At 56.3% G+C, this 14,321-nt stretch overlaps 1 protein-coding gene across 2 annotated transcripts; it reads left to right on the forward strand.

Moving 5' to 3' along the window:
• Positions 1–591: 591 nt before the first annotated feature.
• Positions 592–14,092, forward strand: CDR2L (cerebellar degeneration related protein 2 like). Of its 2 annotated transcripts, XR_005527450.1 has the most exons (6): positions 592–1,071; positions 9,222–9,334; positions 9,621–9,769; positions 10,348–10,512; positions 11,420–12,370; positions 12,723–14,091. XR_005527450.1 is itself a non-coding variant. In XM_039226599.1 (5 exons), exons 1-5 carry the CDS (start codon positions 993–995, stop codon positions 12,306–12,308), a joined length of 1,395 nt encoding a protein of 464 aa, XP_039082530.1. In that variant the 5' UTR covers positions 592–992; the 3' UTR covers positions 12,309–14,092. The 2 variants fall into 2 exon arrangements, 1 of the variants encoding a protein (XP_039082530.1); XM_039226599.1 differs by having other exon boundaries at positions 11,420–14,092.
• Positions 14,093–14,321: the final 229 nt, after the last annotated feature.

The following is a 14,321-nucleotide window of genomic DNA, read 5'->3' on the forward strand; positions in this document are numbered from 1 at the left end:
CTTAGAAGGTGAAATCATGAATGGCTTTAACTGGTATAACTGGGTATAAAATGTGTAAGGAGAGGGAAGGGGAGGGAAACAGGACCTTAAAGGGGAAAGTCCAGAATGCAGGTAACATACCCTCAAACTTCACCACTCCCGGCCTGAAGTTTCCGGCCACAAATATTCAGACACTCAGCTTCTTAAAGATAATTGTAAATTAACATTCATTCAATTCAAAGAGTGTCCATGGACGGTACCAATGGGTCAGCCTGTTCTAGATATTAAAGAGTCAGCTGTGAACAAAAGGGGCAAGAGCTGTGCTTTCAGGAGATGTGGAGGGAGAGGGAGAGAGAGAGAGAGAACAGCAGGTAAACAAAATAAAATCATTTCAGACACGGAGCGGTACACTGAAGGAGTTGGACGTAGATGGAGGGTGAGGTTCAACCAGCAACTGCCCCACCGAGACGCCAGGGAGGTCCCGCCCTCTGCCCCGCCTCCACCTTTGCATACGTTTTCTGATTGGTCAGAGGCGGCCGGCCCCACCCCGCGGAGCGGGCGGCTAGGGAAGCGCGGGGCGGACCCCGCCAAGATGCAGCGGCGGCTCCCGGTGTCGCCTGGCGGGCCTGGGGCAGCGCGGGCCGAAGCCGGGCAGGGGGCGCCCGCCGCGGCCCGCGTGCACTCCTAGCGCCCCAGACGTGCCGGCTGACCCCAGCCCTCCTTGCCGCCTTCCGGCCCGCCGCCCCCGCCCCTCCACCCTTTGTGCCGCCGTCGCCCGGTGCCCCCGACTCCGCAGGACCCCGGCCGGGCCGGACCGCGGCGGCGCGCCAGCCCCGCGTGGGCGCCCGGTCGGCGGCCGATGGCGAAGGGGCGCGGCGCGGGCGGGGGCACTGCAGCCCGAGTCCGCGACGCGGGAGGCCCGGCCCGCCTCCGCCGCATTGTCCCGGGCCCCGCGCCCCGGCCCTGAGCCGCGCCGCCGCAGCGCCCGCCTGCCGCCCGCCGCCCGCGGGGCCATGCGGAGAGCCGCCAGGATGGAAGACTTCACCACAGAGGAAGAGGAGCCCTGGTACGACCAGCAGGACCTGGAACAGGGTGAGCACGGCGGCGTGGGTGCGGCGGGAAAGCGGGGTGCGCCCCGCGACCCCTGTCCGCTTCTCCATTGTTGAGCAGTATCACCCCGGGGAGGGCCGGGCTGGACCCGGAGCGCCGGACTCCGAGGGTGATGCGTCTGGAGAACGCGGACGTGGAGACGGGTAGCGCTGCCTGAGAAGACCGGGGCCGGACCGGCGAAGACACACAAAAGTGGGGGGAGCGGCCATTCTGTTTCCCCGAACGACAGGGGCATACTTCACCCCGCTCACCCACCGCATCTTAGAGGCAGGAGCTGCCCAAGCGCCCCTAGTATTATTGGGGGGCCTGAGTACTGGCTAGAAGTCTTTGAAGGCTTGGAGGTGGCTCCTTGGTTATGTTTTGCTGAGAGGAATGGTGAGTGTGTGTGTGTGTGTGTGTGTGTGTGTGTGTGTGTGCGTGCGTGTGTGTGTGTGTGTGTGTGTGTGAAAGTTATCCCATTCCAAATCTGGTGCACCCTTCCCTGCCAGGATTCCTGAGCTCTAAGACTCCCAGAAAGTTTCGCCAACTTCTTTACCCTCTACCCAGGGAGGGTATAGGGGTTTGGGGACCCTGCTGACCAAGAAGCAGCAAAAACTTGGAGTCTCCAATCCTCCTAGGGAGCGGGAGGGAGGGGGGGGTGTCCCTGGCCCTTTCCCTTTCCCTCCCAGCCCTCTTTCAAATGACTCATGGTTCGAGGGAACCAGGTTGGGGCATTCTGAGCAATGCACCAGACTAGAGCCTGAGTGAAGGGGGAGCCACCTCCCCCACTCCCGTCTGAGTGTAGAGAGGATGGCGGGAAGGGGGTTAGAATCTGGTGATGAGGTGGCCTTCGTGACATCACTCTGAGTGGGAGGGGGGGGCGGGCGGGGTGGAGCTGTAGGACAGGAAGGAGGAGGAGGCCTGAGGGGGTCAAGGCCAAGGTCTGCTGGAATGCAGTCAAATCCACCCTCTCTTCCCCCAAAGCACCTCGTTCTCGGGTGGTTAGAGCTGAAGGGGCACGGAAACATGTCCAGGAGAAATGAGCACTGTCACCCAGCAAGCCAGGCGGGTGTGGACACAACTCTGGTTCAGTGTCTACTAATAGCCCTTGCTCTGAGTGGCGTCTCCGTGGGACCCCAGATGCCTAGCTTTGCCCTCATGTGAGGCATCTACCCGGATCCTGGAGCCTTTTGTTTCCTGGCCCTGACCCACATCCCCATGTGGCCAGATTTGCTGGTAGATGAAACCGTCCTTGTACTCAGGAGCGTGGGTTAATCAGTCTCTGGGGGATGAGTGTGGGACTGGGGGTGCTGGGCTGGACTCTGCCATACTCTTCACCCGGGAGTCCCACCTCAGCCTCCCTGCCTGGAGTGTGATGTCCGGTAGTGGCCGTGACAACCCCATCCCCCATGCTGGGCACTAACCCCCCAAATTTTACATCCCCCCACACCTATCAGGCTGACACCTAGGTGTCAGACACCATCCTGGGAGCTGGGAACAGTTCCAGCCCTGGCCTCCTGGGTGCACCCGGCCAGGTGGAGATGGGCCTATAACTAAGTGTGGGTGTTAGAATGCAGTAAGAGGGCTTCATGGAAGAGGCAGGCCTCGATGGAAAGGTTGGAAGCTGAGCTCCTGGGAAGATGGCTTCCTGGGAAGCTGATGCTGATATTGTTGCTGTCTCATTTCATTCCCGCACCCCTAACAATGTCTCTGGCACTGTGCCCGGCCCAGATGTGGGAGGAAGGAGCCAGGGAGTAGGGGTGGGAGATGTGTTGCTTCTGGAGAGCGAGAGATTCAAGCTGGGCTGGGCTGCCATGCTCTGGGGCCAGGGTAGGGGACGGCCTCGCTGGCCTGCAGCCGCTGGCCTTGCGTTGTAGCCCCAGTAGTAGCCAGGGTCCAGGAACAAGGAGGGAAACCAGAAATGAGGCAGTGTCAGAAGAAGTTGGACATCTTGACCAAAAAACAAATACCTGCTCACCCTGGGTGAGGGCAGAGAGCAGTGAGATAAGAAACAGAGGGCCTTCTGGTGTAATACTCATATAGGTTTATGCAAAGGGCCCTCTGAGCTAGAGAGTTCAATAGCGGCTGCCTGGGCATTCATTGTAGGTAGAAAGGATGCTGTACGAAGGCACAGAGCAACATGAAAAGCCCACATGTGACTAGAAAGTAGGAGCGTCTAGAATGCCAGGGGTGGGTTCAGAGGAAGTCTCAGGCCCAGGCACTGCAGCACCACCTCCCAGAGCCTGGCACGGAGAGCTGGATGGTGGGGCGAAGCGTCGGCCAAAGGCCAGCTACACTGGGGAATCAAGTGCCTGTAACATCCCCCTTCCCTGTACCCAGTCCCCAAATTCTCCTCTGCCCAGCTGCTCCCTGATTGCCTCTGAGTGGCTCAGGAAGAGGTTAGCTCAACCAGCTGGGTCTCCCCTCTGTGTGTGTTTCTCCCCTGCCCTGGGGGCAGGCGCCAACTTTACTTTCTGGAAGCTTGGCCTGCTGCCTGACTTTGATTCCATTCTGTCCCAGTGGAGGGAGGCAGTTGGGACAAGCAAGGTCCTAGATCGTCACCATGTTCCTTCCGCCCACTGACACAAGCATCTGTAAAAATAGAAAAATCCATTGATTGTTAAGCACACTGGTTCGCGCTCTCTTTCTCTGCCCGCCTCCCTCCTTGACCTTGGACTAGGCATGGCGGGCCCTATGGTACCTCTTTCCATGCTGAGAGATAGCTGCTGAGTCATAGATTTGAAGTCCTGGGTGCCCGACCTTGAGTCTCAGCCCTGGGCAAGAGCTCTGACATGACAAGGAGAGGGAGGTGACCGGACCCCAATTGTGTGGCCCCAGAGTTCCTGACATTCATGCCTTGGAGGCTGTAAGCAGGAACCCCACATCCCTGCCAGATGGGGTAGATCTTCTCCTCCCACTGCCTTTATCTTTGTCCCTTCCCCCTGTGCCCGACCCCTGGCCCTTTCCCACCTCTCTGCTCCAGAGCCACACCCCAACCCCAACCAGGGGGGACAGTGGGATTTCAGGGTTTCTTTTCAACGATATCTCCTTGACTGCCGGCCACTCCCTCTCAGGCCTCCGGGGCATCGCTCACAGGGAACACATGTCAGCAGGCACTCAGAGGGCAACACCGCCGAAGCCCACTACTGGAGACCCCAGAAAACTCCAGGGCCCAGGGGAGACGCCCATTCAGACTCGGTACCTTCCCCGGCTTTGTCCAGTGTGACCATTAATCTGGCCATGACAGACTGTTTATCACTCTGATTTCTACTTCCTCCTTAGCCGGCTCCCTCCTTCTCCCACCCCCTGACTTCCCCCACCCCTGGTCCAGGGGGAGTCGCACTCTGCCCTGAGCTCAGAGACACCGCCAGGCCCCCTCTAGCTGGTGTACTTTCCCCAGCGCTTGGCTCCAGCCAGTTCCCTGCCCTGCAGCTTCTGGCTTCTCCTGTGATCCCTCCTCACAGCTTTGACCAGCTTAGCTTGCATCGTGATCCAGTTTCCCTGAGACACTCTCTGAGATTTTTCTCCCACCGCAGACAGCTTCTATCGTGTTCCCTTCCTCCCCTCCCCTGAGTCACTGGGTGGCCTGGTTACATTCGGTGCCTTTGCAACGCAGGCTCCTGTGTTCCTGGTTTATAGTGTGACTTGCAGCTGGCCCCGCCTGCCAGAGGTAGGAACACACACACCCGGCTCACGTGCCCACCTGGAAGGAAAAGCATAAAATGCAGTTGCTCCCGACCTTTCCTCACTCAGCTTCAGAGCCTGGGGTCTTGGACTCTAGGTTAAGCTGCAGGCCACCTGACAGTTCCCCAGGGAGAAAACACTGATGACCGTGGCCTTGTGTTCTTTGTCACTGATACCTGAGTTATTTGATACTGTTTGGGGGTGAGCCAGCTGTTTACCATCTCACTACAGAGAGGAGGAAGGCGGTACGGCTCCATCATTGCCAACTGGACGTGGTCTTGCTGGGCTCCCGAATTTCTACTGAGCACTCGACATAACATAGGGCTGCACAGTTCTACGATGTTAAACATCAGACTTCACACTTTATAGATGGACGAGCGCAGAGGCCTTCACACTTTGTAGACTTCTCCACAACTCATAGTTAATAAACTCATACTGCAAGTGGCCCATTCCCCGACTGGTCTGTATCAGGTACCTGGTTTTTATTGCCATCATCATCTGATGTTAATTGCTCAAAGCTGAAGGTTCTTCTGAGATTTACATGATTGTTTTTCTTTCTTCTTTTTTAAATGTTCATTTATTTTTGAGAGAGAGAGAGAGTGTGTGTGAGGGGGGAGAGGCAGAGAGAGAGACACACACAGAATCCAAAGCAGACTCCAGGCTCTGGGCTCTGGGCTGTCAGCACAGAACCCGACTCAGGGCTCGAACCCACAAACTGCCTGAGCCGAAGTCTAACACTTAACCGACCAAGCCACCCAGGTGCCCCTGTGCCAAATTGTTAAGTGAAAAAAGCACGTACAGAAAAACATCCTGTTCACACGAAATTGTACCTATAGCTGCTTTAAGCCCAGAGAGCTGTTTATAAGAATGGTGACCAGCATGTGGACAGCGTCTTTCTCTAAATGGGGCATTTTCATCTACCTGCTTCCTCCTCTCTCCTCCCACACCGCACACGCAGGCTGTGACTTCTGTTACTTACAAATAATCATTCTGTCATAACCATTTGAGGCCATATGCATTTGTTTATGGAATTCCCAGTAATAGATCTAAGAATATGTGAGGTCCGTTTTCAAGTAATTTTTTGGTCACCATTTTTTTTATGTGTACATGACATTTTTATTTACATGAAGATTTATGTTTTACAATTTTCTTCTCTTATGAACTAATGTATTTTTTCTTCCTTAAATAGTTTATTGTCAAGTTGGTTCACATATAACACCCAGTGCTCATCCCAACAAGTGCCCTCCTCCATGCCCATCACCCCCCCTTCCCCTCACCCCCACCCCCATCAGCCCTCAGTTTGTTCTCGGCATTCAAGAGTCTCATGGTTTGCCTCCCTCCATCTCCCCAACTATTTTCCCCCTTCTTCTCCTGCATTGTCCTCTGTTAACTTCCTCCTAATCCACCTATATGTGTAAACATATGGTATCTGTCCTTCTCTGCCTGACTTATTTTGCTCAGCCTAACACCCTCTAGTTCCATCCATGTTGCTGCAAAAGGCCAGATTTTGGTCACCATTCTTAACCTTTCTGTGCTGTTTGATTTTTTACATCAAGTACACTTAACACAAACTTTAAAGTGATTTTCAAAAGAAAAGAGCCTTGCGAACTCAATCAGAGCCTATCTACCAACCTCTTTAAGGGTCTTGCTTCCTAACACCAGTCTCTGCCCCCAGATTAAACTGCCCTCAGTGGTTTTGTTTGTTTGTTTTTGTTTTAACAGCTTTTTTGAGATATAATTCACACACCAGCTAATTCACTCATTTAAAGTGCACAGCAACTTGGGGCGCCTGGGTGGCTCAGTCTGTTGAGCATCTGACTCTTGATTTTGGCTCAGATCATGATTCCAAGGTCATGGGATTGAGCCCCACATTGGACTCTGCTCTGAGCATAGAGTCTGCTTAAGATTTTCTCTCCCTCAGGGTGCCTTGAAAGCTCAGTCCGTTGAGCATCAAACTTTGGCTCAGGTCATGATTTCGGGGTTCGCGAGTTAGAGCCTCACATCAGGCTCTGCACAGTGCAGAGCCTGCTTGGGATTCTGTCTCCCTCCATCTCTGGCCCTCCCCCATTCACTGGCACATGCTTGCTTTCTCTCTCTCTCTCAAAATAAGTAAATAAACATTAAAATATAGGGGCAACTGGGTGGTTCAGTCAATGACCTCGGCGGCTCAGGTCACAATCTCAGAGTTCATGAATTCAAGCCCCACGTGTGGCTCTTTGCTAATAGCTCAGAATCTGAAGCCTGTTTCAGATTCTTTCTCCGGCTCTCTCTGCCCCTCCCCGACTCATGCACTATCTCTCTTTCTCTCTCTCAACTATAAATAAACATTTTAAAAAATTGGGGGTGCCTGGGTGGCTCAGAGGGTTGAGCATCTGACTGCGACTCAGGTCATGATCTCACAGTTCATGGGTTCGAGCCCTGTGTCGGGCTCTGTGCTGACAGCTCAGAGCCTAGAACCTGCTTCCAATTCTGTCTCCCTCTCTCTGCCCCTCCCCCACTCCTGCTCTGTTTCTCTGCCTCTCAAAAATAAATACACATTGAAAAAAAAATTTAATTTTAAATATATATAAAGAAATAATAAAGTGTCCCCTTATGATAATAAGTATGTTGTTTCCTTTGTTTCTAAGAAGAATGAGGCATATATATCGAGAAATACCTACTCCAAATGTCTAGGTGCCCTCACACAACTCCAGACCCACTAGAGAGAATTTTTAGGGAAACCAGCACCTGCCATTTCCTTTTAATCCGTCCCCCTCCCCACCACACAGCCACCCCAGAAGCAGGCTAGATCCCCTCCCAGCCTCTCTGACAGTGTTCGTGCACCTTTGGCTGGGGTCGGGGAGAGCAGGTTCCGGTCCTAGGGTACAAGAATCAGGGCTTCTGGGAGCAAGATGATGATGGTTTTGCTGCCCTGTGAAAGGAGGTTTCTGAGAGGGGCACATATCACTAGGACCAAATGGTCCCCAGCCAGGGTCAGGAGACCTGAATTCTGCTTCCAATGTGGCCATAACCTTGGGCAAGTCATTCTTCCCTCTCCTTCTCCAGCCTGTCCTCCATGGAATAAGGATGTTGGGCCAAAGAACTCTGAAGCCTCATTCAGTTTTTTTTTAAATAAAGTCCTAGCTCCTTCTTTTTTTTTAAGATTTTTTTAAAAATTAATTTTTAGAGGGGCACCTGGGTGGCTTAGTCGGTTAAGCGTCCGACTTTCGCTTAGGTCATGATCCCGCAGTTTATGGGTTCGAGCCCCGCGTCGGGCTCTGTGCTGACTGCCAGCTCAGAGCCTGGAGCCTGTTTCAGAGTCTGTGACTCCCTCTCTCTCTGACCCTCCCCTGCTCACGCTGTCTCTCTCTCTCTCCTAGAAATGGATAAAACATTAAAAAAAAAAAAATTTTTTTTTAAATTTTAATTTTTAGTAATCTCTACCCAACCTGGGGCTCAAACTCACAGCCTCGGGATCAAGAGTGACATGTTCTACTGACTAAGCCAGCCAGGCGCCCCTCACCCAATTCTAATATCCAGCAAGTCTTTCTGTTTCTTTTGCCTCTCGGTGAGGTCCTAGTCACCCTTCCAAACCCAACCTGAAAGCTCACTCAGCCTCCCGCTGAGCCCAGGGAGAGTGAGCTCTCCCTTACCATCATCCCAGGGCACTTTGCCCCATGTCTATCGATTGTCTGATCACATTCCTCTCGTTCTTTCAGAAAATATTTATTATGCACCTGCTGTATGCCAGGCACTGTGGTAGGTCTTGGGATACCAGTGAACAAAATGGGCAAAATCCCTGCCCTGTGAGCTTACAGTTAGTCAGGGAGGGAATGAACAAGATAAATGATATGCCAGGGGTGCCCGGGTGGCTTAGTCGGTTAAGCGTCCGACTTTCGCTTAGGTCATGATCTCGCGGTTCGTGGGTTCGAGCCCCGCGTCGGGCTCTGTGCTGACTGCCAGCTCAGAGCCTGGAGCCTGTTTCAGAGTCTGTGACTCCCTCTCTCTCTGACCCTCCCCTGTTCACGCTGTCTCTCTCTCTCCCCTAGAAATAAAAAAATATATATATTTAAAAAAAAAAGATAAATGATATGCCAAACTGTTTGGTAAGTTAGATGGTGATATTCACTAAGGAGAAAAATTAAACAGAGAGGGAGTATGAGGCGGGGGCGGGTGTGATTTTGAGTCTGTGGTCAGGGAAGGGCTCCTGGAGAAGGTGACATTTAAGCACAGAGTGGAAGGTGGAGAGGGATGAGCCTTGGGAGGGTCTGGGGAGAGAGAGGACATTGCAGGAAGAAGCGACAGTCAGTGTAAAGTCTTAGTCCCTGGCTTCCATCCCCTCCAAGGCCCGCGGGCTCCGAGGCCAGCTTGTGTCCTGGTTGTCTTGGAGTCCCCAAGGCACAGAATGCATGCTGGGAACATTTATGGGAGTCCTCTGAGCCCGTTCAGTTCCTCAGGTTCCTCCCACCCTCTGCCCCCTCTTCCACTAGACTTGCACTTGGCCGCAGAGCTGGGGAAGACCCTGCTGGAGAGGAACAAGGAGCTGGAGGAGTCTCTGCAGCAGATGTACTCCACCAACGAGGAGCAAGTGCAGGAGATCGAGGTGAGGGGCCACACAGGCCCTGCACGTGCTCCCCCGCCCACTGAGGACCCCTTGGCCCGTGGTGCCTTTGTTATGACTTAGGGAAAGGTGCCCTCTTAGCAGACACAGCCTTGGTCCTATAGCTTGTGCCGGTTCACAACCTGTACAACTATCCCGGGCAGCCATTGCACCACCATCTTTACCCCCAGCTCTGCTGCAGACCAGTACCTCGAAGCAAACGTGTTCCTAGAAGTAGGAGAATGGCCCATGACATTGTCCCCAGCCCTGTCAACCTTCTCCCCTCCAGTACCTAACCAAGCAGCTGGACACGCTGCGGCACATGAATGAGCAGCATGCCAAAGTGTACGAACAGCTGGACCTGACAGCCCGCGACCTGGAACTGACCAACCAGAAGCTGGTGCTGGAGAGTAAGGCTGCCCAGCAGAAGATCCATGGGTGAGGGCCGGGCGGGGAGGGCCGGGGGGCGAGCGAGGGAGCGGTCAGGTTGGGTTGTAGATAGGCATGTTGGCCAGTGGCTCTGACTCACGCTCCTTCTCCCAGAAGCCCGGGCCTGAACCCCGGGATGGTAGTGAAATTGCCCTTGTCAATTGTGGGTGGTTTCACGTTCAGGCCACACCCCTTCTTGAAGCACCAGCTACATAGCAGGCTCTGTTTAGGCACTGGGGGTACAGTGACGGGGATACAGAGAGACAGCCCCACCCCCAGGAGCTCACAGCCTAGGTGAAGACAGGCATGTGAATATTTTATTGCCGTGCAGGGTGATAAGTGCTCCAATGGTGTAGAAGGGACCGAGGTGGCACAGGGAGGATGGGCAGCTCAGCCCGGGAAGTGCAGAAGAAGGGCGGGTCCTCAGGTACAAGGGGAGTTCCGTTTGACCTCAGCACCAGGAAGTGGGGTTCAAGGTTGCCCATCTGTCCCCACCTCCACCCCCAGTCCCTCCAGGGCTGCAGTGAGGAGGGCTGGCCCCGTCCCCTTAAAGTCCCTCCCGTGTATGTCCCCCACCCCACCTCCAGGCTGACAGAGACCATTGAGCGCCTGCAGGCCCAGGTGGAGGAGCTTCAGGCCCAAGTGGAGCAGCTGCGGGGCCTGGAGCAGCTGCGAGTGCGCCGGGAGAAGCGGGAACGCAGGCGCACCATCCACACCTTCCCCTGTCTCAAGGAGCTGTGCACCAGCCCCCGGTAGGTGAGGGTGACACAGGGGGCAGGGTGAGGGCGGTCTGGACCCTGCACGGCGTCCCCGAGTCCCGGAGGAAGGAGAGGGTGGGCACGAGGCAGCAGGTGGGAATGAGAGTTGGCGCATCACCAGGCTGTCGGAGGGACTGATCCCGTTGCCAACAACAGGCGGCAGCTGGCATTTAGCGAGCCCTGGCCGTGGGCCCGCCACTCAAAGTGATTTCACTCCCGTGGCGATCCCGCCAGGTACGTTTTATCACCTCCGCTACTCAGATGAGGAAAAGGAAGCTCAGAGGTTATGGGAGCTTATCCAAGGTCACCTCTTTACTAAGCTAGAATTCTAACTCAGGAGGAGTTAACCACTACACCTTTCAGTTCCCAGTAAATCTTAGCGGGATGACCTCTTAATGTAAAAATACCCGTTGTGTGTTTAGTGGGTGTTTCGGTCAAGGTCCTGGCAGGAGACAGCACCTTGCACGGAGTAACTGAGGAGCGATGGATGAAGAGGTGTGGACGAGGTGTGGGGAGACCGCAGGGACACTGCAGCTTCCCCAGGCTTGCAAACAGCAAGGAGCTGTTACCACCCCCAGTCCTGAAGGCACCAGGGGAAGGATGCTACTGGAAGTCCAGCAGGGGCTGCCGGGCCAGGACTAACCAGGAAAGGAATCTGGGGAAGACCTTCCCTGACCTCCCTCTGCTCCCACCCTCGGACCTGCTGGCTGGTTGAGCTCCGGAGAGAGCAGAAACCCGGCTGACGCAGGTCACTGCCCAGGGCAGAGAGAAGGGAGAGAAAGGGCAGAGAGTGGAGCAAACAGAAGATCTTGCCCATTGGCCGGGAGATCTGCTAAGCGTGGGTAGCTGGATCCCGGGACCTTGGCCTTGACCAGATGTCTGCCGGCCTGCTCCCTCTCAGGTGCGAGGATGCCTTCCGCCTGCACAGCTCCTCCTTGGAGCTAGGCCCGCGGCCCCTGGAGGAGAACGAGCGGCTGCAGACGTTGGTGGGCGTGCTGCGTTCCCAGGTGAGCCAGGAGCGGCAGCGCAAGGAGCGGGCGGAGCGGGAGTACGCGGCGGTGCTGCAGGAGTACGCGGAGCTGGAGCGGCAGCTGTGCGACCTGGAGGCCTGCCGCCTCCGCGTGCAGGAGCTGGAGGCCGAGCTGCTGGAGCTGCAGCAGATGAAGCAGGCGAAGACCTACCTGCTGGGCCGGGAGGACCACCTGGCCGAGGCCCTGCTCGCGCCCCTCACCCAGGCCCCGGAGGCCGATGACCCCCAGCCCGGCAGCGGGGACGACTCGGCCGCCCAGGACGGCGTCTCCTCCCCGGCCGCCTCCCCGGGCCACGCCGTGCGCAAGAGCTGCAGCGACACCGCGCTCAACGCCATCGTGGCCAAAGACCCGGCCAGCCGGCACGCGGGCAACCTGACGCTGCATGCCAACAGCGTGCGCAAGCGGGGCATGTCCATCCTGCGCGAGGTGGACGAGCAGTACCACGCGCTGCTCGAGAAGTACGAGGAGCTGCTGAGCAAGTGCCGGCAGCAAGGCGCGGGCGTGCGGCACGCGGGCGTGCAGACCTCGCGGCCCATCTCGCGAGACAGCTCGTGGAGAGACCTTCGCGGGGGCGAGGAGGGCCAGGGGGAGGCCAGGGCAGGTGAGAAGAGCCTGAGCCAGCACGTGGAGGCTGTGGACAAGCGGCTGGAGCAGAGCCAGCCTGAGTACAAGGCGCTCTTCAAAGAGATCTTCTCCAGGATCCAGAAGACCAAGGCCGACATCAATGCCACCAAAGTGAAGACGCACAGCAGCAAGTGACCCTTTCCCCCCGCCTGCAGCCTCCCCCGAGGGTCAAACCACGCCCCCCCTTGCAGCCTCTGGTGAGTGGGGGAACCCTTTAGCAGCAATATAGCCCAGGGGAGGCTGCTGCCTGGCCCAGGGAGCGCGTGGGGGACCCAGCCTGTTCTCTGCTGACTTGGGAGGTGTTCGACACCTCCCAGATCGCCCAGAAGCCTCCAGCATCCTGCGTCAGCCCAAAGACGCAGCTAAGAGTTTCAAAGCCAAACATCCCCACCCCCACCCCCACCCCCGGGGATTCCCAGCTCCCCAGCCCTTGGCTTCCTGACCCTGGGCCTTGCTCTCAGATTCTTGGCCAGGCTTCTGAAAGCCATTCTGGACCACTTGGCTTTTTCTTTTTCCTTTCAAAGTTGTTGTTTGCTTGTTTGTTTTTAGAGATTTGCAATGCAAGGTCTCCCTGACCCCTTGCCACAACTGGAAACACTTGAAGGGGGATCCCAGAGCCAGCCGTTGCGGGTTCCAGGGGTCTCCTGGACCACCCACTGCTTCTCCCCAGCTGTGACACGCTGTCATTCCCTTAGCACCAGCTGCCCTCCTCCCCCCAGAGTCCTGACCGGGTCAGAGACGGCTCCTGCCACACAGAGCCTCTGCCAGGCCCCGAGTGCCCCCACTCCAGCCCTGGTGAGCCAGGCTTTCCCCTGGAGACCCTCAGCCCACTGCAGATCTGTAGCCAATCAGAGGAGGGGAACAGAGAGCCCCTCGGCAGCCATACATGAACAGTGCACCCTGCCTCCCCCACAGCCAGCCTCCTCGGGCTCCGGCCCTGGAAATGCCTTCTGGCCATTAAGCCTTCCAGGAGTCTGGGCGGCGGGGAGCCCCCATGTCTGCACGCCACCTCTGACCTGCCGAGCTTGGCCTCTGCCTGCCCCCATCTCAGGGACCATGACGTGTCTCACTCACTCCCATGCTCCCCACAGGCCGACCCCTCCTCAGATCATGCCTGCTGCCCCCAGAATGTCCCAGGTGTGTGCCACCAGCCAGTGGTCCTGGCATCCGCCCCTGCCCCCCCCTTCATGGGGGACTCCCCAAGATTTCCCACCCTGTACTGAGCAGTGTTGAAATGGGACCTGGTGGGGAACGTGTCTCCTCCCTCCCATAAAATGCTGGTTCTTAACCTCCCACCTTTGTGGGGGCCTTTTGAGGACCCAGCTGGGTCACGGGCTAAACCTTTTGTTAAGGCTTCAGAAAGTCCAGCTTCAGCTAAGAGATGTCCAGGCCTCCACCTTGCCCTGAGCAGTTCCTCGCGGCTCCCAGTCCCTTCTGCCACCCATCCTGAGATCCCAGAAAATAGAGGAGCTCCATAGCCCGGCGGAAGGCGGCAGCCGTGGCCTCTGTGCTGGGAATCCAGCAGGGACCTTCATGCCTTATCTGTTTCTAAAGGGGTTTTCGTAACAAGCGTGCCCGACCTCCCTGGAGGCGCCACCCTGCTCTCTGGGCATCACTGTGATGAGCGCTGTCGGCTGGTCCTTCCGTTCACACATCTTGGAGCCCTTTGTCCTTTGGAGCTGGGCAGCTCCCAGCCCTCCATGTGTCTCTGTTATCTAGGGTGGAAGGGGTGGGGGGGGAGGGCTCCTGCCTGTTTGCTCCCCATTTCTGTAGCGGCCGACCAGCGTCACCTTTGAAGTATACATGAGAGAAATATATTTACAAATGCTTTATTCTCTTCTTTAATAAAAAATGCACCAGTATTCTAAAAGCAGAAATGGCCCTGGAGCCATGGTCCTGTCTCTGTGCACCTCAAACACCCACCTCTCATCACATAGCTCTGGGGATAGGGGAGCTGGGAGTCCTGAGCTCCACTCCCCTGGGATTTGCAGCCAAACAGCTGAGTGCCTGGGGGTGTTATCCAGGCAGAGAGGGGGTGGTGGTGAAGGAATCAGGTTCCTGGAAGAAGAGGTGGAATTGCCCACCCACTCATGCCTAGAGGCATGAGCTATCTGCCCAGCCCCTGGGGAGGTGGAGGGCGGGGGGAGA

Source organism: Hyaena hyaena, unplaced genomic scaffold (assembly GCF_003009895.1).
Source record: "Hyaena hyaena isolate Hyena2069 unplaced genomic scaffold, ASM300989v1 scaffold_21, whole genome shotgun sequence".
In the NCBI taxonomy this organism is placed as follows: Eukaryota; Metazoa; Chordata; class Mammalia; order Carnivora; family Hyaenidae; genus Hyaena; species Hyaena hyaena.